The following is a 22,480-nucleotide window of genomic DNA, read 5'->3' on the forward strand; positions in this document are numbered from 1 at the left end:
TGTATTTATTTATCCTGCTCCTTTGCACCCCAGTATCTCTACTTGCAAATTCATCTTCTGCAAATTCTACCATTCCAGTGTTTAATTGCTATATTGTAATAACTTCGCCACCATGGCCTATTTATTGCCTTACCTCTCTTATCCTACCTCATTTGCACATGCTGTATATAGATTTTTCTACTGTATTATTGATTTTATGTTTGTTTATTCCATGTGTAACTGTTGTTGTATGTGTCGAACTGCTTTGCTTTATCTTGGCCAGGTCGCAGTTGCAAATGAGAACTTGTTCTAAACTAGCCTACCTGGTTAAATAAAGGTGAAAAAAATAAATAAATAAATAAATAGGAGTTGGCAAGACAGTGCAACAGATCTGAGACCAGGCCAAGATGTCCATATGTGACGGTAGAGCTTTACCTGACATGGAGGGGAATTCAGACACCGACATAGAGCTGTCCGGTAGATTCCTGTCGCCAAATTCTTTCTTATAGATGGATAGCAAGTAGGTGATCCTGTAGTCCAGCCGCACACTCAGGATGAACTGATGGGAGAACAAGATAGAAGGCGATAAATAAAGGGTCAATGTTGAATACCTCAAATCCATATTCAAGCTGAAATAGATAAATCAGAGACCTTACAACAGTGGTTACCAAACTATGTTTAGAGATCTCTTGTAATCAACCCCACAAAAAAAGTTTAGCCAGGATCTCATTTTATGACACAATTCATGATTTCAAGAACAAGCGGTTGCCTTCCATTTCTCTACCCTTGACCCAGAAGTATACACACGATCACTTCCCCTTAAGCATTTAAAAGCATTGGAGACCGGTGTAGAGAATCGGACCACAGCCAGCCTCAAGCTACTACTTTAGAACAGTTACAGGTAACTGGCCCTCCAGACCACATGGTGGCGCTCCACTCACCTGTAGGATCTCAATGATTTTGAGCTTGGTATCCATGACCATGACATCTTCGTTGTCGGGCAGAAGGAAGGGTTGTATTCCGTGCTGGAGGGACGGGGGCGTGTCGGGAAGGTGGTGAGGCAGGACGTACCCTCTACTCAGCACCATCTGTGTCATCATCTCCCCCACGCCGTGGATGGTACGCAACACGTTGTTTCCTGGAGGACAGGGAGACCATGGAGGTGTTCATTAGGAACCAAACATAAGGAAATGGACTGAAAGAGAAAGGGACTACCTGGCTTTGTCCAATATGGAACGCTAATATTCTGTTGCAAAACGTTTGAAAACAATTTACGCTGTGTGTCCTAATTAACACTACCCAGGTCATAAAAGCTCTTTTGATTTCAGTAAGTGTAATAAAGAGATGAGGAGCAGAACCCATGTCGCTTGAAGTTTCAGATCTGGAAACTCATCTATCAATTAGCCTTTATGCATTGTGCATGCTTAATAAACTTAGTAAACAAATACATTTGTTTTGTGATATAACAAAATGTTTGAATCAGTTAATTCTCTGTGTGACTGACCTGCCTCGGGACTCTTGCTGAGCTTGTCCATGTAGGTGAGCGGGTGCTGGACAAAGTCCAGTATGGCCAGGAGGGTACGTGTGAGTCGCAGCAGCTCACTGAAGCTGTAGAAGCCAAAGTAGACCAGGTTACGGGCCAGATGTACCACCTATAAGACCAGAGAAGAGAGAAGGATTTCCCCAGAGGCCAGAGTTAAGATGCAACTTTAACATCAGAAAGTGATCATGTCTGTCACTATCTTTGTGTTGGACGCAGGGGTGGGTGGGGGGGGGGGGGGTCACCACTGGGTGAGATGGGAGAATGATTGTTGTAAGGTTGTATCATTGTGTTTGTGATGTTGTGTTGTATGTCTTGTGAAAATTGTAATAAAACTTGAACTGAAAAAAAGAAAGTGAGCATGTCTATGTAATAGGAATTTTAATGTTTGTGCTTTTCTGATAACTCATTTCTGTGTTCTATTCATGTGCTGTTCTAATAACCAATTTCTGTGTTCATGCAAGTGACTGATTTAACGAATCCTCAATTATCAGTATCTGCAATTTGGCAGTACGCCCAGACCTTGTTGTAAGAATGAAAGATATCACAGTTTCAAGATATCAGCTTAGAGGGAAGAAGCCTCGTGAGGTATTGGTCAGTCACATGTAATGAACCAGTATTGGTCTGTCACATGTAATGAACCAGTATTGGTCAGTCACATGTTATGAACCAGTATTGGTCAGTCACATGTTATGAACCAGTATTGGTCTGTCACAGGTAAGGAACCAGTATTGGTCAGTCACAGGTAAGGAACCAGTATTGGTCAGTCACATGTAATGAACCAGTATTGGTCAGTCACATGTAATGAACCAGTATTGGTCAGTCACAGGTAATGAACCAGTATTGGTCTGTCACAGGTAATGAACCAGTATTGGTCAGTCACAGGTAATGAACCAGTATTGGTCAGTCACATGTTATGAACCAGTATTGGTCAGTCACATGTTATGAACCAGTATTGGTCAGTCACATGTTATGAACCAGTATTGGTCAGTCACATGTTATGAACCAGTATTGGTCAGTCACATGTTATGAACCAGTATTGGTCAGTCACATGTTATGAACCAGTATTGGTCAGTCACATGTTATGAACCAGTATTGGTCAGTCACATGTTATGAACCAGTATTGGTCAGTCACATGTTATGAACCAGTATTGGTCAGTCACATGTAATGAACCAGTATTGGTCAGTCACATGTTATGAACCAGTATTGGTCAGTCACATGTTATGAACCAGTATTGGTCAGTCACATGTTATGAACCAGTATTGGTCAGTCACATGTTATGAACCAGTATTGGTCAGTCACATGTAATGAACCAGTATTGGTCAGTCACATGTTATGAACCAGTATTGGTCAGTCACATGTTATGAACCAGTATTGGTCAGTCACATGTTATGAACCAGTATTGGTCAGTCACATGTTATGAACCAGTATTGGTCAGACACATGTAATGAACCAGTATTGGTCAGTCACATGTTATGAACCAGTATTGGTCAGTCACATGTTATGAACCAGTATTGGTCAGTCACATGTTATGAACCAGTATTGGTCTGTCACAGGTAAGGAACCAGTATTGGTCTGTCACATGTTATGAACCAGTATTGGTCAGTCACATGTTATGAACCAGTATTGGTCAGTCACATGTTATGAACCAGTATTGGTCAGTCACATGTTATGAACCAGTATTGGTCAGTCACATGTAATGAACCAGTATTGGTCAGTCACATGTTATGAACCAGTATTGGTCAGTCACATGTTATGAACCAGTATTGGTCTGTCACAGGTAATGAACCAGTATTGGTCTGTCACAGGTAATGAACCAGTATTGGTCTGTCACAGGTAATGAACAAGTATTGGTCAGTCACATGTAATGAACCAGTATTGGTCAGTCACAGGTTATGAACCAGTATTGGTCTGTCACATGTAATGAACCAGTATTGGTCAGTCACATGTAATGAACCAGTATTGGTCAGTCACATGTAACGAACCAGTATTGGTCAGTCACATGAATGAAACAAAACGGCAATGATTAATTAATTATGCTAAATCATACAAATATAACTTGTCTGTGTACTGCCCAGGCAGATCTTCTGATTGACATGTGCACTATGGTGCACTGAGTTGGTTGGAACCTCTCCAGCGCACTGACAAATAATGATTCATTTAAGATTGAATTCGAGTGTCCCTGTGTAAGAATTTTCATGACATCTATATCCATAGTTTGGAATGGATAACAACCAATTACAAATAGTTGTGTGTGTTTTTACCTCCAGAGTCAGTTCATTCTTCTCTTTGTCTTCAAAGGGAAAGGGTTGGCTGACCACGTCTTTGAGGTATTCCTCTACAAACTCCATGGTGGGGGCAAACTTCCTCTTCATCTCCTCTCTGGAGGTGTCTCTGAACTCATACTCATACCTATGGAGACCGTTATTATACAGCACAGCAACTATACAATCTCTACATGAGAAACTAATTAACAAAGCAATTCAATCAGTTGTTTAAAGCTGTGAAATAGACCTTCAGCCTAGAAAATCTGACTGCAATGTTTCTCTAGAGAAAATAAAGTGTTCTCGCTACCTAGATGCATGAAACATGCAGAAAACTGAAGATGCAATTCATCTGTGATAAATCTCTAATCAGAGGCCGTTTCCTTTCAGGTGGTGTGCCAGTTACAGATACAGTATGCTATTGCCACATCCACATAAACAACACCGCCCCCAACACCACTCACTCATGGATGGTGATCTTGGAGGGGATTTCGGTCCAGAGGCGGGCGTAGCGCACGGCCACCACGGCCTCCTGGGGCTCGCGGTCCACGTGCATGTGCAGCATGAGGCGGCAGAAGGAGGCGCGCAGGTTGTAGGGCAGGCAGTCGTCAAACATGCAGCGCAGGATCAGTTCCACGGGCAGCTGGCTGGACAACCGGTTGATGGCCAGGTACTGGCGGTCCAGACACATCTTGGCAAACAGGTTGAGCTGGTATCTGGAAGGTGGATGGGGAAGGGGGAAGAGGGGACAGAAATACACGGAAGAGAGGTGTCATAGGTGTATCATAGAAATATGACGTGAAATGTTTGTTAGTTGAGCTGAAGACACAAGGAGGACTGTTGCCAAATGGACCAGAATCTAAGTTGGACACTCGATACATCAATAAATTGGAGAACCAATGTTTCGCCATACAGTCCAATAAAGACCCCCAGAACACCTTGCTGCAGCAGCTGTCTAGTACCTGTAGTAGGTGATGATGTCACTGTCCAGCTTGTGGTTGCCCTTGGCGTCCTGGGCCAGGTGGCGGATGGACTTGCCGTGCGGCTCCTTGTGGCTGTCGATCCAGTAGAGCCACACCTCCTCCTCCTCTGTGTCCTCCAGCAGCAAGGACGACTCCAGGGATGTCTCTGTGTTGGGGATTAGCCTGGGTGGGAGGAGGAGAAGGAAATGGAAGCATTCATTCTTCACTCTGGAGCTCAACCACACACCCACGTATTCACTACCACAGACAAGATCTGCTACTTCTCTTTGCACATCTGCATACACAAGCTTAATGACATTCACCCATGCTGTGCCTTTAAAAAAAAGATGTAGCAGCTTATGTAATTGTGAACTTCTAGTGTATAGCACAGCAGGTCAAACATCAGTCCCCAATCAGAAAACCTGGCCACCAGTGTTAGGTAGAGCGCACAGGCGTGTGTGTGTGTTAATATGTGCGTGAGACTCACTTGGTCTGGATGAGGATGTCAGCATTGGCGGAGTTCAGCATGAATTTACAGATGAGCTCCTGTGTCACTGGAATGGCCGTCTTATTGGACACACACAGGTCTGACAGATAGTCCAGAAACCTGATTGGACAGAAGAGGACAACCAAACGTATTGGACTAAATCTGCTCAAAGACGTTGAACCCAGTAGAGTGGCTTGCCAATACCTAACAATCATAGGCAACACAAATATACATAGGTTTTTTGTTTGTGTGGCACATTGTGCTTTATAGCCCCAGTGTACATATCTATTTGAGGATCAAATGTGTGTGGGTGTGTGTGTGTGTGTCATATGCATGTTATAATTAAGCAATAAGGCCCAAGGGTGCATGGTATATGGCCAATATATCACGGGTAAGGACAGTTCTTAGCACGACGAAACGCAGAGTGCCTGGATACAGCCCTTAGCTGTGGTATATTGGCCATATACCCCGAGGTGCCTTATTGCTATTATAAACTGGTTACCAACATAATTTGAACAGTACAAATATATATTTTGTCATACCCGTGATATACGGTCTGATATACCACGGCTTTCAGCCAATCAGCATTCAGGGCTTGAAACATCCAGTTTATAATGTGTGTTAGCTATAGTATTCATTCCTCCTCCCTGCTCTGCTCTGTCCTGACCTGGGCTCTCGGTTGCGTCGCAGCAGTTTGACGAAGGTCTCGATCTCCTTGGCTGTGATGTGTTTCTCCAGCAGCTTGCGGTTGTTGTGGAGCAGAGCTGTAATTGTGTCCTCCGCCAGGATCTCATAACCGATCTGAGACTGCATGATGGAGAACTTCTTGGCTATGTACTCCTGGAGGGCAGAATGAGACCAGTTAGTCGAAATGGATACCATTATAGGAATACATCTAGGTTGTGTATATGAACTTGTCCAATAAGAAACACTCGCACCGTTGCAATTTGTTTTCAAATCAATCAAAATCAGATACAATTTTTGTCACATGTACTGAATACAAAAGGTGTAGACTTGACCTTGAAATGCTTACTTTACCAACAATACAAAAAAAGGTTGAACTACTGTGTGCTCTAATGAACATGACCCTGTTGTGATGGGTTGGCTGATTAAGAGTTTCTGCTTGATATACTTCAAGCAGCATACAATGGATCTTCATCATTCACAAACACGACTGCCTACATATAAGCTTATATTATAAACTGGGTGGTTTGAGCCCTGAATGCTGATTGGCTGACAGTCGTGGTATATCAGACTGTATACCATGGGTATGACAAAATATTTATTTTTGCTGCTCTAATGATGTTGGTAACCAGTTTATAATAGCAATAAGGCACCTCGGGGGGGTTATGGTATATAGCCAGTATACCACGGCTAAAGGCTGTTCTTAGGCACGACGCATCGCGGAGTGGACACAGCCCACAGCCCTTAGCTGTGGTATATTGGCCATGTACCACACCCCTCCGGCCGAATTGCTTAATTATATAACATACAGTTATTGATCTTATTGACCAAGATAGAGTCAGGGTTGCGAGTTGGACAAAGCTACAGTGCTACTAGCCTGGTTCTTGCGGTAGTCCTGTTGGGAGTGGCGCAGCACCCGGTAGCACAGCTGCAGCATGTACTTAAAGGGAGCGTAGCGCTGGTCCCCCAAGTCCTCCAGCTTCAGCATGGGACCCTCCCCCTGGTCCGTGAATGGAGCCTTCAGAATACCAAAAATCTGGAGAAAGCAGACAGCAGAAGAGAGAAGAGATCAGAGACAGACAAAATTACTTGTTGATGATTCTGATTCTTTTGTTGTCCGTATCATCCCTAATCGCAGTAATTAGCACTGCCAGCATCACTACCACTAACAATGCTATGACAATGCTATTAGCACAGCCTTAGGCAGAATTTACTTGAATTATTAATCCCTTCAATTACTGTGATCAGAGGGAGCCTGCTTTCTGCACTCTAATAAGTCACAGTGTAATGGCCATTGGAAGGAGACAGTGGAATTCACCTTCTAGCTTGGGTGCCAGTCTGCTTCTGCGTTAGCCAATACATCTATGAAGTCAAAATAAATCTGCACACTTGTAGCTCAATCTAACAGTGTCTGTAAGTTACAAAAAGCTTCTTTGTCATCATTACCCAATATATTTGTTATGACAATGACAGACAGTACAGGAACCGGCCAAAGCAGAATCAGACTCAAGACCAAAGCTAGAGGACACTCCTTTAGGTGATATTCTGGGAGAGTGTGTGTGTATGCGTGAGCTGACCTGGGCTAGAATGTTCTGTTCCCTCATTAGTTTCTGCCTTTCCCTGTTGGGGTTGGAGATGACCACAGACAGCACGTCCTGACCGTTGTTGGGGACCTCGCACACAAAGAAGATCAGGTCCTCCAACAGCTTGGTCACAAACCTGGGAAACACGGGCCACAAAAGAACATTAGTTCATTACACAGAACACATTATCTGTCTGAGAGAGAGTTATTGCAGACATAGAGATTCCACAGAGAATGAGGAAATTAATACATGCAATAAAAAGACTATTTGAAAACAGATTGAATTACATAGTATTGCACCAAATAAACAGTGTAACCCTGTTGGCTGTGTCACTAGGGGACATACTGTAGCTCCGATACGGACTCTATCACGTTGTATTCTACTCAGGAGCTTTTCAATTGCACTGCACTGTCAAACAATGTTACTGGCCGTCAAATCCTTGCTTTCTCTGTCCTTGTTTCCTCCATTTGGCTCCCTCGACCACCTCCTCAAATGCACTTTGGGAGAGGAGCAAGGAATTTAAAAAACAAGTAAGGAGGAAGCAAGGATTTGCTGGCAAGCAACATTTCCAGACAGAGCCAGGATGTCTTGGCTGTGTCAGTAGGACTGTACTGTACCTCCTCTCGTTCTGAGCAATGTTGCCATACTGCAGCTTCTTCACAGTCGACTCTAGGACCTTGTTGGCATCGTTGGCAAAGTCCAGGTCTCGAACCTCAAACAGGGGTACAGAGACAATAGCAAATGCCTCCTTGTCCTCCTTCGTAGGGCACGTGCCAATCTATGGGTAGAGGGAATTCAGTATGAAATTAATGATTCATGTGTACTGTAGGCCTATAGACTCAACAACAATCCCTCCAAACACCAGAATCAAACCTATGTCTAATAGTAACTTACAATGTTGAAAGGTTTTGGGGAAAAAGTTGACTACATTGTGATAAGCACAACATTGTAAGTGGAACTTAAACAGCAGGGGTGTAGTATTGGACCTTGAGCATGACGGGGCGCTCCTCCTCAGCGTCGATGGGGAAGTTGGTGCTGCTCACCCAGGTGTTGGTACATAGGTGTCTCAGCCGTACGTACGAGTTCCTGAGGGAAGGCACAGTGTGTTTGAAGTGTGTTTCGAGTAGTCCTGAGCGATTAACTGACATTTCGTCGGTTCAATTACTTGAATTTAATTTAGTTGATTTTTTTGTGAGCTCAATGCTCCGTTTCTCTAAAAAGAAATCCTATCAAGCACGAGAAACATCAAATCAAGAACGAACTGTGGGACGCTGAACGGAGTTGTAGTTTTCAATAGGAAAATATTCAACCTAGTTGTAACCCACCTCTTTGCACTAGTTTTGAGTGTGTATATTGTTTCTTAGGATGTATTCGAGATGTACTCTTCCAAGAGTCCTTAAATATATGCAGTGTTTTAGATATTTTAAAATGTCCTTTAGGGGCCATTCTCTGACCTGGGCACCAGACAGTCAGCCATCTGCAGCGTGGTGGCATCCAGCTCAAACAAAGAGGCGATGTCGTTGCCATGGGGCACAGACACCAGGGTGCAGGCTATCTTCTCTGCAGCCTGACGCTTCCTCTTGGAGTACGCTGTATCTGTCTCCGTCTAAAGACAGACACACAAAGATGGATCCCAAAGTTCTTGCAACTAAAGCATTCTCAATGCTAATATCAATAAACCTTTGCCACAGATTCAAAGTGCTGTAAAAAAAATATATATAATAACATGGCAGCTTACGTTATTACAATGAGATAGTGGATGAGGTTGGGATTGCACTGTGTGGATGCTGCAGACAGATAATAGGCCAGTCCTGGGAGGGTTAACCGCTGCAGTGCTCTATGCATGTCAATGGGAAAGAGCTCCTCTGAGCCACCCCTGTGCCTTATCACCTCCTCTCCTCTGGGTGACTCACACCAACCAGCAGTACATAACAGCAGAGCAGACAGCACGTCTGTCTCCCCTCCTCTATCTCGCTCTCTCAAAGAGCACCCCCACACTGAGACGTTATATAAGGGGCCCACTGAGTGTCTGAGACGAGTTTGTGTTGTTGTGTGAGCGGAGGCAGAATACCAATGCAGAAGGTCGGCAAGAGGAGGAAAATCTGTATTGAAATAGAGTTTGTACATTGTCTACATTGTGTACAGGGCTTGGAAAAAACAGAAAACCGGAAAATAAGGACATTTTTAAGGAACCAAAATGGAACCTGGAATTAAAGTGATCCATACTATAACAGAACAGATCCATTATTTTAAAAGCGTGGGTACTGGTTAATAACGTTCCAGGTATAATTTTCTAGTCCCACAAAAATAACATCAAAGCGCTTATGCAAAGTCCTCACTCTGTCACTCAGAAACATATTCCAGTGTCTGCCTGCAAGTTAAAGATCTTTTCCAGTGTGTGTGCGCATGTTTAGGCAACCTGCCCCTTCCCCCCTTCGAAGCATAGTCTACTGTACTGACGTTACCATAGTCTACTGTACTGACGTTACCATAGTCTACTGTACTGACGTTACCATAGTCTACTGTACTGACGTTACCATAGTCTACTGTACTGACGTTACCATAGTCTACTGTACTGACGTTACCATAGGCTACTGTACTGACGTTACCATAGTCTACTGTACTGACGTTACCATAGGCTACTGTACTGACGTTACCATAGTCTACTGTACTGACGTTACCATAGGCTACTGTACTGACGTTACCATAGTCTACTGTACTGACGTTACCATAGGCTACTGTACTGACGTTACCATAGTCTACTGTACTGACGTTACCATAGGCTACTGTACTGACGTTACCATAGGCTACTGTACTGACGTTACCATAGTCTACTGTACTGACGTTACCATAGGCTACTGTACTGACGTTACCATAGTCTACTGTACTGACGTTACCATAGGCTACTGTACTGACGTTACCATAGTCTACTGTACTGACGTTACCATAGTCTACTGTACTGACGTTACCATAGTCTACTGTACTGACGTTACCATAGTCTACTGTACTGACGTTACCATAGGCTACTGTACTGACGTTACCATAGTCTACTGTACTGACGTTACCATAGTCTACTGTACTGACGTTACCATAGTCTACTGTACTGACGTTACCATAGTCTACTGTACTGACGTTACCATAGTCTACTGTACTGACGTTACCATAGTCTACTGTACTGACGTTACCATAGGCTACTGTACTGACGTTACCATAGGCTACTGTACTGACGTTACCATAGGCTACTGTACTGACGTTACCATAGGCTACTGTACTGACGTTACCATAGGCTACTGTACTGACGTTACCATAGGCTACTGTACTGACGTTACCATAGTCTACTGTACTGACGTTACCATAGTCTACTGTACTGACGTTACCATAGTCTACTGTACTGACGTTACCATAGTCTACTGTACTGACGTTACCATAGTCTACTGTACTGACGTTACCATAGGCTACTACCATAGGCTACTGTACTGACGTTACCATAGGCTACTACCATAGGCTACTACCATAGGCTACTACCATAGGCTACTACCATAGGCTACTGTACTGACGTTACCATAGGCTACTGTACTGACGTTACCATAGGCTACTGTACTGACGTTACCATAGTCTACTGTACTGACGTTACCATAGGCTACTACCATAGGCTACTGTACTGACGTTACCATAGGCTACTACCATAGGCTACTACCATAGGCTACTACCATAGGCTACTACCATAGGCTACTGTACTGACGTTACCATAGGCTACTGTACTGACGTTACCATAGGCTACTGTACTGACGTTACCATAGGCTACTGTACTGACGTTACCATAGGCTACTGTACTGACGTTACCATAGGCTACTGTACTGACGTTACCATAGGCTACTGTACTGACGTTACCATAGGCTACTGTACTGACGTTACCATAGGCTACTGTACTGACGTTACCATAGGCTACTGTACTGACGTTACCATAGGCTACTGTACTGACGTTACCATAGGCTACTGTACTGACGTTACCATAGGCTACTGTACTGACGTTACCATAGGCTACTGTACTGACGTTACCATAGGCTACTGTACTGACGTTACCATAGGCTACTGTACTGACGTTATCATAGGCTACTGTACTGACATTACCATAGGCTACTACCATTGGCTACTGTACTGACGTTACAAGCGTAATTCAGAAGATAGGGAGAATATTTTTTATTAGATAGAGAAGAATGGATACATTTCTTCAATGCTAATTAAGGATACTATAGGCCTAGTTATCAAGTTTCACTTATTAACTACAAAAATAGCTAGCTAGCTCAAAGGAAATGTAAAAGTTCCTCCATAGAAGCCACTCCTCCTAGGTAAATTCTGTGGACATAATTATATAATGCAGGTCATAAGATGGCCAGCGCTTCAAGCCTCCTCTTCAACCCTCTCTGGCTCTCTCACCACCTGCAAAATGTCAGTAGCATCTTGTGCCATAGGCTACACTTGTCTGTCCATCACGCATGTAAACAACTAGCTTGCCTGCTCTATCCACACTGATTGGTGAAGTAATTTAATGAGCAAAAAAAAGGTTAAAAAAGGAATGATAAACCAATATTTTTTTTTCTGCTCGGAAGTGTAGAACGGTACAAAAAAAAAAGTGGTTCTGTTCAGAACAAAACGATTGGAAAATAATTTGTGTTCCAACCCCTGGTTGTGTATGTTGTGTGTGCGTGTATGTGAGTATGTGTGTGTGTGCATGTGTGAGAGAGAGAAAGATAAAAAAGAGAGAGAGGAAAGAAGGGAAGAAAGAGTTTACATGTGAGCGGATGAGTCTGTTCTTGCTAGTGAGTGTAAGAGAGGAAAAGGTATTGCATAATAGGAGTTTGCGGTGGTGTGAGAGAACAGAGGGCCCAGCAGGAGGCCCAGGGTTTGACAGGTACACTCCCTCTATCAATGCATAGAAACACAGCTACAAAGTTGCTCTCTTAACAGAAACACAGAGGATGCACAGCTCCCTAAGCTTTTGATCTACCCTTTATGCAGTACTGTTAGTAAAATCTAATCTAAGAGACCATGGTCATGCATTGTTAAACACCACACATACCAGAATACTCATAGATATACCATGTGGTTGAAATGAGTGGAAATGAGGTCCAGACTAAGGTCCATCAGACAGGAATATGAAAACCAGTGTTTCACTAACCTGATTCACCTCTGCTTTAGAATCCACACTTTCATCCCGGAAATCAGGGTTAATCTATAGAAAGAAAAGAAAGTCAGTTAGTCAGTCAATCACTTTCTTCATCAACGGTAACATTTTCCCCACAGCCAACTATTCAGACCCCACACTCTTCCCAATGTTGTCTGAGAAACTATTCAAGATGAACCGTTTGTTGATTGTGATTAAGTTGACAGATATGATTAACTTTATTATCTCCTTTGGGAAATTCTCCTTGCAGTGCTGCACATGTACAGCACAATGAAGGAGATTAGAGAGAGAGGGTCACAATGGTGATGGGTCGTTTGCGAACGAATAGCTCTTTTTGAACAGATATTTTTTATGAAATTACGGAACCGAATCGCATCTGTGAAAGAGCTGTTCATTTCGCTCCTTGATTGGCATCCTGCTTTTGAGCTCAACGATTATAGATAAGTGATAAAAACATTCTCTGAAGATGGTAATTTTTCACTGCAGGAACAATAGGTAGTGGGGAGAGAGCCACAATATAGTTCACGCTCAATTTTGCAGTGATTTCGCAGTATTCTAATTTCGTAAGGTAAAATGTATTTGAATTCACATTCTGACATAATGATAGGAAATGTGAAATTTGTCCGTTTTTTTCTAAGCACTACTGAACAATGAGCCGTTTAGGAACCAAATTAACGGCTCATTTTAGGTGAACGTAGCCAAACTATCCGGTTCACCATAAGGACTCGGAACACCCATCACTAGGCCATAAAAATGGGAACACTGCCATCTGCAGCACGTCTGGAACATCAACATCTGCTCACTACAAGCCTGATCGTAGATGTATAATGCGCAGAAACAGTCTGTAGCTAGAGGCCAAGCCAAATCCCAACTCCGAGGACTATAGTTTTCATGCCATACATGAGTAATCAGTAGGGTTAGCTAAAGCACACAGTATTCAAAGAATCTCTTTGGTTTAGCTGTTTGAGCGGATTGCTGATATAGGATCAGTGTTAACTTTTAGATCATAATTAATAGGATTATATGGACAGGGAAGACCTGATTCTAGACCAGCACCCTTACAGCCTGACCACAGAGAGAGGACTGACATAAGAGACAACACAGAGACAGTAGTCTACACAGAAAGCTGCATTGTGGTCTGTTGGCATTTCTCTCAGTTTTATGTAAAGTAGGGATTTAACCAACAGTGACAGGATGTTAACCGGAGTGGAAACACCCACACATTGGCAATCAGTCAAGTCAGAAAACCCTCAAACATGAGTTGGTAGCATTGGTAATTGCACATTTTAGTAAAACAAAATTCCACCATGTGATAAGATAAGTATTATCTTACATGGAATGTATTATATTGTGGGTTTTTGGAAATGAAAAAAGCAATGAAATTGAACAACATCCTGTATTACTGTACAAGATTAGTCATTCATGGATAGAGTATTTAAATGAACGGTATTCAAATTGAGCAGCAGAGTCAAAACACAATGAAAAGACAACCGATAACCACGATAACCGTTTGACACACAGTCAAAGAGAGAGAAGAGGGGAGAAAGTAACAGCCTACCTCTGCAGCCAGGTAGTTTCCAGTGGCCAGGTGTTTGAAGCGAAACAGGCTGTTCCACTGGCCGGCACCTCCTCTGCAGGGGTCGTAGTGCACAACCTGCCATAGAGAGAAACACATTTAAAACACACTGATCAACGAAGAAAGAGTCCTCAACATCACTAAGCGCCATTAATAACATCATAGTATGAGGTAATGAATTTGTTTACGAGGAATACACTTGTTTAATCTCCCTCTGGGGAATTTCCTAATCAGAACAGGTTTTTCCACTCGTTCTACAAAATCAGGAGCTAAAATCTGAGCAAAGAAAGTGCTTCTAGCTCTGTCCCAATTCTCTGTTCTAAGTATACACTTCTTCACTTGACTTTGTTCAAATTAAAGGCAAAGGACTGGTGTAAGAAATATGGTGGAAACGAACCCACACCAATACATGTTTGGGTTGGAGTGCACAGGTGAACACTGGGAGAATTGGGACGGAACCATTGCAGTAGGCAAATAGTGCAGTAGGTACCTCTATTTCCCAGAGTGCTTTGGAGCTGGTGGCAGAGGTGGCAGACTGTCTCAGGGTGGTCCTGAGGAAGATGTGCTGCTGATTCCTGTATTCGTCACATGTCAAGAACTTCTCTTGTTCAGCGTGGAACAGGCGCACCACATCACCCTGAGAGACGACAACAACATGCTTTAGCTGTTTGGGCTAAGAAACAAATCAAGTGTTACTTTAAAGTATTTATTTTGAGTTATCAACTGAGCATACATTCATATAATTTAATTATTATAATCATGATGCCATAATAACAATTTTGTAAAGCATTAAAAAAATGGTACTTTAAAGTGTGGATGTGAAAGCATTAATTCTTTCACCTAAGACGGAGAGCCCCCCCATCAACAACATTTGCATACAACCCTCTGTCTGCACTGAAGGACATTAGGCGGACAGCATGTAGAAGAGGTAAGATAAAAACACTGACTCCTTTGAGGACGTCCTCTCTGTAGTCACTGAACTTCATGAACAGAGTGACCTTCCAGCTGGTGTTGCAGTTCACAGCGTTCACCTACAGAAAAACCAAGGAGAGGAGCAGAGAAGACCAACGGACTGTCATGACTAAACCTGAATTATACACGTCTTTTCAGAGCCTAAGATAGCTGCTGGTTTACCATTCCTGCAACAATGCCAGTTCTGCAACCATGAAGGGACTATTTTTATGGACAGCGATAATCGGAAGGTAGAGAGGGAGACCGATAGAGAGACAGAGTAGGGTCAGAGGTGGCATTTGTAACCCCGTCGCCAGCGGGTATGTATGGACTGTAGTCTGCCGCGCTACCACTAGACAAGATTCTTAAGGTTCTCAATACTTACTGCAACCTGGTAGGTTTCCAAACGCATGTTATGATATGGGTGCGTTAGCAAGTTGTTATGGTTAAAGGTTAAGGGTTAGGATAAGGTTAGGCTATGGCATGCTAGCGAGTGGTTAGGGTAAGTTTACAGTAGATTAAGGCATACTAGCAAGTAGGTAAGGGTTAGGATAAGGATCGAAAACAAAAACATGCCTGGATTCGAACCACTGCCACTCGCATCTCATGAGTCCTATGCACTTAAATAGACAAATGTGCTGACCAACAGCTTTTTGGGAGTCTTCAAAATGCGACTATGGGGCCTTCCGAGTGGCGCAGTGGTCTAAGGCACTGCATCGCAATGCTAGCTGTGCCACTAGAGATTCTGGGTTCGAGTCCAGGCTCTGTCACAGCCGGCCGCGACCGCGAGACCAATGGGACGGCGCACAGCGTCGTCCGGGTTAGGGGAGGGTTTGGCCGGCAGGGATGTCCTTGTCCCATCGCGCACTAGCAACTCCTATGGTGGGCTGGGCGCAGTGCATGCTGACACGGTCGCCATTTGTTCTGTGTTTCCTCCGACACATTGGTGCAGCTGGCTTCTGGGTTAAGTGGGCATTGTGTCAAGAAGCAGTGTGGCTTGGTTGGGTTTCGGAGGACGAACAGCACGCGACCTTCGCCTCTCCCAAGTCCGTACGGGAGTTGCAGCGATGAGACAAGACTAACTACCAATTGGATACCACGAAATTGGGGAGGAAGGGATACATTTTTTAAAATAATTAAACATTTAAAAAATGCGACAATGGAGGAATTGTTGCATACAATACATTTTTATATCGTAAGTGCTATACTGTAGCTCTAATCAAATTGTTTCATGGATCTTACCTCCTTGCAGCCGGCGTTGTCTAGCAGCTCAATGTTGCTGGCGTGGAGAGGCTGCCCTGCGTTTACGGGCATCAGGACCACCTTGTCTCCCACCACCACCTAAGGACCAACCACAGCAGGTCAGACACTAGCACACACATGATTACAAGTAGAGTAGAGTGAGAGTAGAAAAGAGATACAAATGAGGCAGACGCCTATGGGACCTATCACAGGACAATGGGTATGGGTACACTTCAAACAGCAAAAGTCCACAGTCACAACTTGTCCCATGCAAAGGGCAACTATCCATCTAGAGATAAGCATTCCCAACAACAATGCAAATAGAGTGAGTGGGCTTATTCTGTGTATCATTTTCAATAGTAGATGATCACAAACCATGGTCAAACTAAGGAAGTGAAGCATGTAGGGGATTTATAGTGTATAGACATTCCTTCACTCATACAGCCATGTGTGTGGTAGCGTGAAACTCTGAATGCAGTGTACTGTCCTGTGTGCACCAAAGTCTCAAACATCTCCAACATCTCTGTACTCCACATTCAAAACACATATCGCAATAAACAGAATGTAAATTGACAAAAAGGAGAAGAATTGTACTTAAAGGCACCCTTTCCAATAATGACGTAGCACCTATCTACACTTTACATACAAAAGTATGTTGACACCCCTTCAAATTTGTGGATTCGGCTATTTCAACCACACCCGTTGCTGACAGCTGTATACAAATTTAGCACAGCCATGCAATCTCCACAGACAAACATTGGCAGTAGAATGGCCTTATTGAAGAGCTCAAACAAGTCAGTTTATCACATTTCTGCCCTGCTAGAGCTGCCCCGGTCAAATGTAAGTGCTGTTGTTGTGAAGTGGAAACGTCTAGGGACAACAACGGCTCGGCCGAAAAGTTGTAGGCCACACAAACTTACAGAACGGGACCGCCCAGTGATGAAGCACACAGCGCATAAAAATGGCCTGCCCTTGGTTGCAACACTCACTACCGAGTTCCAAACTGCCTCTTGAAGCAACGTCAGCATAATAACTGTTCCTCTGGAGCTTAATGAAATGGGTTTCCATGGCCGAGCATCCGCACACAAGCCTAAGATCACCATGCGCAATGCCAAGTATCAGCTGGAGTGGTGTAAAGCTTGCTGCCATTGGACTCTGGAGCAGTGGAAACGCATTCTCTGAAGTGATGAATCATGTTTCACCATCTGCCAGTCTGACAGACAAATCTGGGTTTGGAGGATGCCAGGAGAACGCTACCTGCACCAATGCATAATGCCAACTGTAAAGTTTGGTTGGGAGAGAATAATGGTCTGGGGCTGTTTTTCATGGTTCGGACTAGGCCCATTAGTTCCAGTGAAGGGATATCTTAACACTGCAGCATACAATGACATTCTAGATGATTCTGTTCCTCCAACTTTGTGGCAACAGGTTGGGGAAGGCCCTTTCCTGTTTCAGCATGACAATGGCCCTGTGCACAAAGTGAGGTCCATACAGAAATGGTTTGACGAGATCGGTGAGGAAGAACTAGACTGACCTGTTCAGAGCCCTGACCTCAACCCCCATTCATTGGGATGAATTGGAACGCCGACTGCGAGCCAGGCCTAATCACCCAACATCAGTGCCTGACCTCACTAATGCTCTTGTGGCTGAATGGAAGCAAGTCCCAGCAGCAATGTTCCAACATCTAGTGGAAAGCCTTCCTAGAAGAGTGGAGGCTGTTATAGCAGCAAAGGGGGGACCAACTCCATAATAATGCCCATGAATTTGGAATGAGATGTTCTACGAGCAGGTGTCCACATACTTTTGGTCATGTAGTGTATCAATCTATCTATAGCATTGCTGTAATCTAAAACTTCCAGATAATGTTAGTCAATAATAGTTAAAGGGCAACTCCCCCACTTTTCAACCTAATTTTCATTATCTCCAGCACAATAAGAGGGTCATGGAAAACTGCACATTTCTAAGTTTTGTAGAAAAAAATAAAAAAGTTCTACATGATGACAAAACTTAAAACATAAAAAAACACTATGATATTCCCGGTGACGTGGGGAGCAAGGAAATATCCTCCCTTGGGCTAGAAACTCGTTGCAGGTTTAGAAAAATCACTCTGATGTCATCTTTTTAACCACAGATCATAGAAAAGCGCCGTTTTCACATATGTAGACACTGGTTTGGTACCGGAGATTATGAATATGAGGTTGAAAAGTGATGGAATGGCCCTTTAAGGGAAAAAATGGCAAATTGTAGAAGACTAGTGGAAATGTACTTATGTTTTTCAATGCTCAATGACTACATGCAAGGCTAGTGCTAACATGCTTTCACAGCAAATCTCATGGCCTAACACACACACCATGCACTACAAACAAGAAGAATACCTTCCACCATAGGATGCTAAAGCAAAAGAAAAGGAGAAAACCAATCAAGTTATTTCAGAAGGATTAGACATTACTTGAACATAATACCAATCTAATTAAAATAGGAAATGTTCAATACTAAGACGGCCCCTAAAAACTTTAAATAATTATTAACAATACTGAGGTTCATCATGAGGTTTGGTTTCGGGAAAAACTCCTGGCCCTATTTACAGGGTACATTCAAAGCACTGATCTGTAGCGAGTCAGGTCAGGGCCCCTTTTCATAAAACAGCTCAGTAAAAGTGCTGATCTAGGATCAGTTTTGCCATTCAGATAATAATTAATAGGATTATATAGACAGGGGGGCCTTGAACCAAGATCAGCACTAAACAGGGGTACCTACGTTATCCCCCTCGCTGCGGAGTTTCCAGAAGGGCTGGATGTAGAACCAGGAGCCCTCATTGCCGGCTGGGTCCAGAGACACACGCATGGCATTCTTCTCCAGCAGCGCTGGCAGACGCTTGTTCACCGTCAAGTACTTGTTACTCTTTATATGCAGAAGCTGAGGGGGAAATAAATGGGGCCGATTCACAAGGACACATCTTACACAAGGTCCATAGTTCGAATCCCACCCCAACACCTAACTCCAATCTTAACCAATCACATTTCTTTATTGCTAGGAAACAGTTACCGAAAGAAAATGGTACTCTTTTTTTAAATTAAAGTAAGATGTAGGGCAAGTTCATCATTTCATTTCACCAATTCAAAATCATCAGACCAATTCGTTATGAGCTCAGAATTTACTTTATTTGGAATTGACCTTAGAACAAACCTGCACTAAATTGAATATTGAAAATGTTACAAGCTTAAATTACTCTGTGCCATTGATCATTTAGGCTGACAAATTGCCTCAATGGCAATGTGAGGCACTAGAGGCCAGACTACAAACAGAAAGGCAGCCTTGGTGAAAACAAACACAAGGTTCATGGCACAACGCAAACAGAGATATAGCCTCTGATAAGAAGGAGTTGTCTGTAGTTGGCTTTTACCTGGATGACGTTACTGTACTTTACCACCTCTCCCAGCAGCTTCTTATTCTCCGTCTCATTCTGCTTCTGTTCCAGTTCTGCTGCATGCTGGGACATGAACAAAAACATGTTTGGGACTGATTACATTGCAGTCATATTGTGCAGAGTCACTGATCTAAACACCTTGCATTTCAAATGACTACTTATGTGATCAAGATAAGTGATTCTGTGCCTCGGTTTGCTCAAACTTATCTTGGTTGACTTAAAAAAGGGGCAATCAGCAGTTTCTACATCCATTTTTGGGTGTACCCATTGAATCTTAACTTATAAATGCCTCAATGCCACAGTTTAACTGACGTACCCAATCAGAACACAAAATATAAGTTTGTTGTACAAAGTAAATGTAAACAAGCACTGTATAGCCTCAAAACATGGTTAAATGATCATTTTGATATCATGTAGGTTCAGTCCTTGCATCCATACCTCTGTCTATGAATTTGAGAGTGGTTACACATCTCCAGCCCCATCCCTCAGCTTTTTACCGAAACATTGGCCCTTTAAAGCAGTGCTTTTCAGTCCAGGTCCTGGGGACCTACAGGGCGTGCAGATTGTTGTTCCAGCCCTGCACTAATACTTGATTTGACTAATTAACTATAGTAATAATTAAGCCCTTGATTCGGTGAATCGTTTGTGTTAGTGCTAGGATGGATCAAAATCCTGCACACCCTGTGGTTGCCTTGCCCAGGACTGTGAATGAAGAAGACTAGGACTTTCAGACAGACCTGTAACTTCTTGAATAGGTCTTCTTGTGTGTTGTTGTTGCCTTGTTTGCCCTGTTTGGCCTTCCAGAACTGCTTCTGAGCAGAGTACCTGTTCATCGGACACACCTTGAACAGGCAGTCTGGAGAGAGAGACAAAGAGAGATATGGAGAGGAAGAAATAAATGTGGAGGAAAAAATGTAGAAAGATAAAGAAATAGAAACAGGGAGGGAGGAGTGTTAGAGAGTGAGAGGAATACATACATGAATCAAACAAACTTAATTTTTTTATATATTAGTAATTTAGCAGACGATCCTATGCAGAGTGACTTACAGTTAGTCTATTAATCTTACAACAGCTAGGTGAGGTAATCATATTGCTCAGTCCTAGTAAGTACATTTTCCTCAATAAAGTTGCTATCAGCAAAGTCAGAACTAGTAACGGGGAAAGAAAAGTGAAGTGCGAGTGTTACTTCACAAAAGGCTTACTAATACATACTCATTTGAATGGCAGCGTGTCACTTTAACTGTCACTTGAGTCTAGGTGAGCCATGTGATTGTGCAGCTGGTCAGACTCCTCCCACTCACCTCTGAACTTTTTGGGCGGATTGGCCAGGTCTCCTGCATCGGGCTGCACCACACACCTGTCATCAACAAGCCTGGGGAGAAAACATCCTAATATCATATACACACCATTTATACAGTTCATATGGGAGAGAACATAACACACATCTTTCCTACTATTAATTAAACTCCATGACAGAGCTCCATGGCAGGCATGTTCTGCAGTTTCCTATGATCCAATACAGCTTCCTCTCCCAGAATAGACAGTGGTACTCCATGGCAGACAGGGTTGTTGATGATGTCTAGCACCCAGGTTGAAGACAAGAGGATTACAATATCATATAACTCTTTGCATGAATGAGGAATAATTCTAAGAATGGGACCAGCGATGCTAGTTAGCAACGACGCTGGTTCCATGCGGTTTTTATTTTCACAAGCTTCATAATGTAATGATTAGCTTGTCCTAACCTGGTCATCTTCAACCTAGTCTAGAACCAGACTATCAACATAGCATGTAAGAAGGAAGAAATCAGATCAGCAAGCATTGTATGTGATCATCCTCATTGGATGTCATGTTGAATTCAGAGCATTGCCAGATTTCATTAGGGTGTAGATATAATCGCTGATTGTGATGGTTAGTGTTTACTGTTTGTTTTACAATGATAACAGGGCCAGTATTCAAATTGCTTTTCAGAGTATGTGTAGTGATCTTGTATCAGGTTGACACCTATCCATGTATCCGTATTATTATCTAAAAAACTAAACTAATATCAGCGCTAATACTGAGATTCTTTGGGGCAATTCCACAGCAACAGAATGATGCTCTAAACTCAGATATTTCACTTTATAATATGTGCCAAACATAAACCAATTATTGCAAAGTCAAACAAACCATACAATTCTTTGCACAAGGTCGACTTTACAATTTCCAATGAACATTTTACAAAAATGCATTTGCATCTGCACTGTTCAAGTAAAACAATGTGAAATTTTCTGTGGAAATTGTTAAAAGTAGTCCTTGTGCATAGAGTCGTATGATTTGTTTAAGTTTGCAATCATTGGTTTTTGTTTGACACACATTTTAAAGTGAAAAATCTCATCATTCTGTTTCCGTTAGAGGTCGACCGATTAATCGGAATGGCCGATTAATTAGGGCCGATTTCAAAATTAACAATCGGATATCGGTATTTTTGGACTTCGATTTTTACACCTTTATTTAACTAGGCAAGTCAGTTAAGAACACATTCTTATTTTCAATGACGGCCTAGGAACGGTGGGTTAACTGCCTTGTTCAGGGGCAGAACGACAGATTTTTACCTTGT

The 22,480-nt window shown here is 42.9% G+C and overlaps 1 protein-coding gene across 2 annotated transcripts in view; it reads right to left on the bottom strand.

The window, feature by feature from the left end:
* The window catches only part of LOC129862331 (inositol 1,4,5-trisphosphate receptor type 2-like), a 154,569-nt gene that overhangs the window by 107,891 nt on the left and 24,198 nt on the right, over positions 1-22,480 (bottom strand). For both annotated transcript variants that reach the window (XM_055933852.1, XM_055933853.1), the window contains exons 2-23: positions 21,183-21,253; positions 20,619-20,737; positions 19,858-19,944; positions 19,212-19,370; positions 16,455-16,553; positions 15,209-15,292; positions 14,752-14,898; positions 14,244-14,339; positions 12,680-12,733; positions 8,955-9,106; positions 8,487-8,586; positions 8,118-8,278; positions 7,495-7,636; positions 6,795-6,953; positions 5,901-6,073; positions 5,234-5,353; positions 4,747-4,929; positions 4,249-4,500; positions 3,785-3,932; positions 1,484-1,631; positions 921-1,117; positions 415-538 (exon numbers count right to left, since the gene is read on the bottom strand). In XM_055933852.1, the coding sequence (XP_055789827.1) occupies positions 415-538; positions 921-1,117; positions 1,484-1,631; positions 3,785-3,932; positions 4,249-4,500; positions 4,747-4,929; positions 5,234-5,353; positions 5,901-6,073; positions 6,795-6,953; positions 7,495-7,636; positions 8,118-8,278; positions 8,487-8,586; positions 8,955-9,106; positions 12,680-12,733; positions 14,244-14,339; positions 14,752-14,898; positions 15,209-15,292; positions 16,455-16,553; positions 19,212-19,370; positions 19,858-19,944; positions 20,619-20,737; positions 21,183-21,253 (2,975 nt within the window). The remainder of the gene's footprint in view (positions 1-414; positions 539-920; positions 1,118-1,483; positions 1,632-3,784; positions 3,933-4,248; positions 4,501-4,746; positions 4,930-5,233; positions 5,354-5,900; positions 6,074-6,794; positions 6,954-7,494; positions 7,637-8,117; positions 8,279-8,486; positions 8,587-8,954; positions 9,107-12,679; positions 12,734-14,243; positions 14,340-14,751; positions 14,899-15,208; positions 15,293-16,454; positions 16,554-19,211; positions 19,371-19,857; positions 19,945-20,618; positions 20,738-21,182; positions 21,254-22,480) is intronic.

The sequence above is a fragment of the Salvelinus fontinalis genome, chromosome 9, assembly GCF_029448725.1.
Source record: "Salvelinus fontinalis isolate EN_2023a chromosome 9, ASM2944872v1, whole genome shotgun sequence".
Taxonomy (NCBI): Eukaryota; Metazoa; Chordata; class Actinopteri; order Salmoniformes; family Salmonidae; genus Salvelinus; species Salvelinus fontinalis.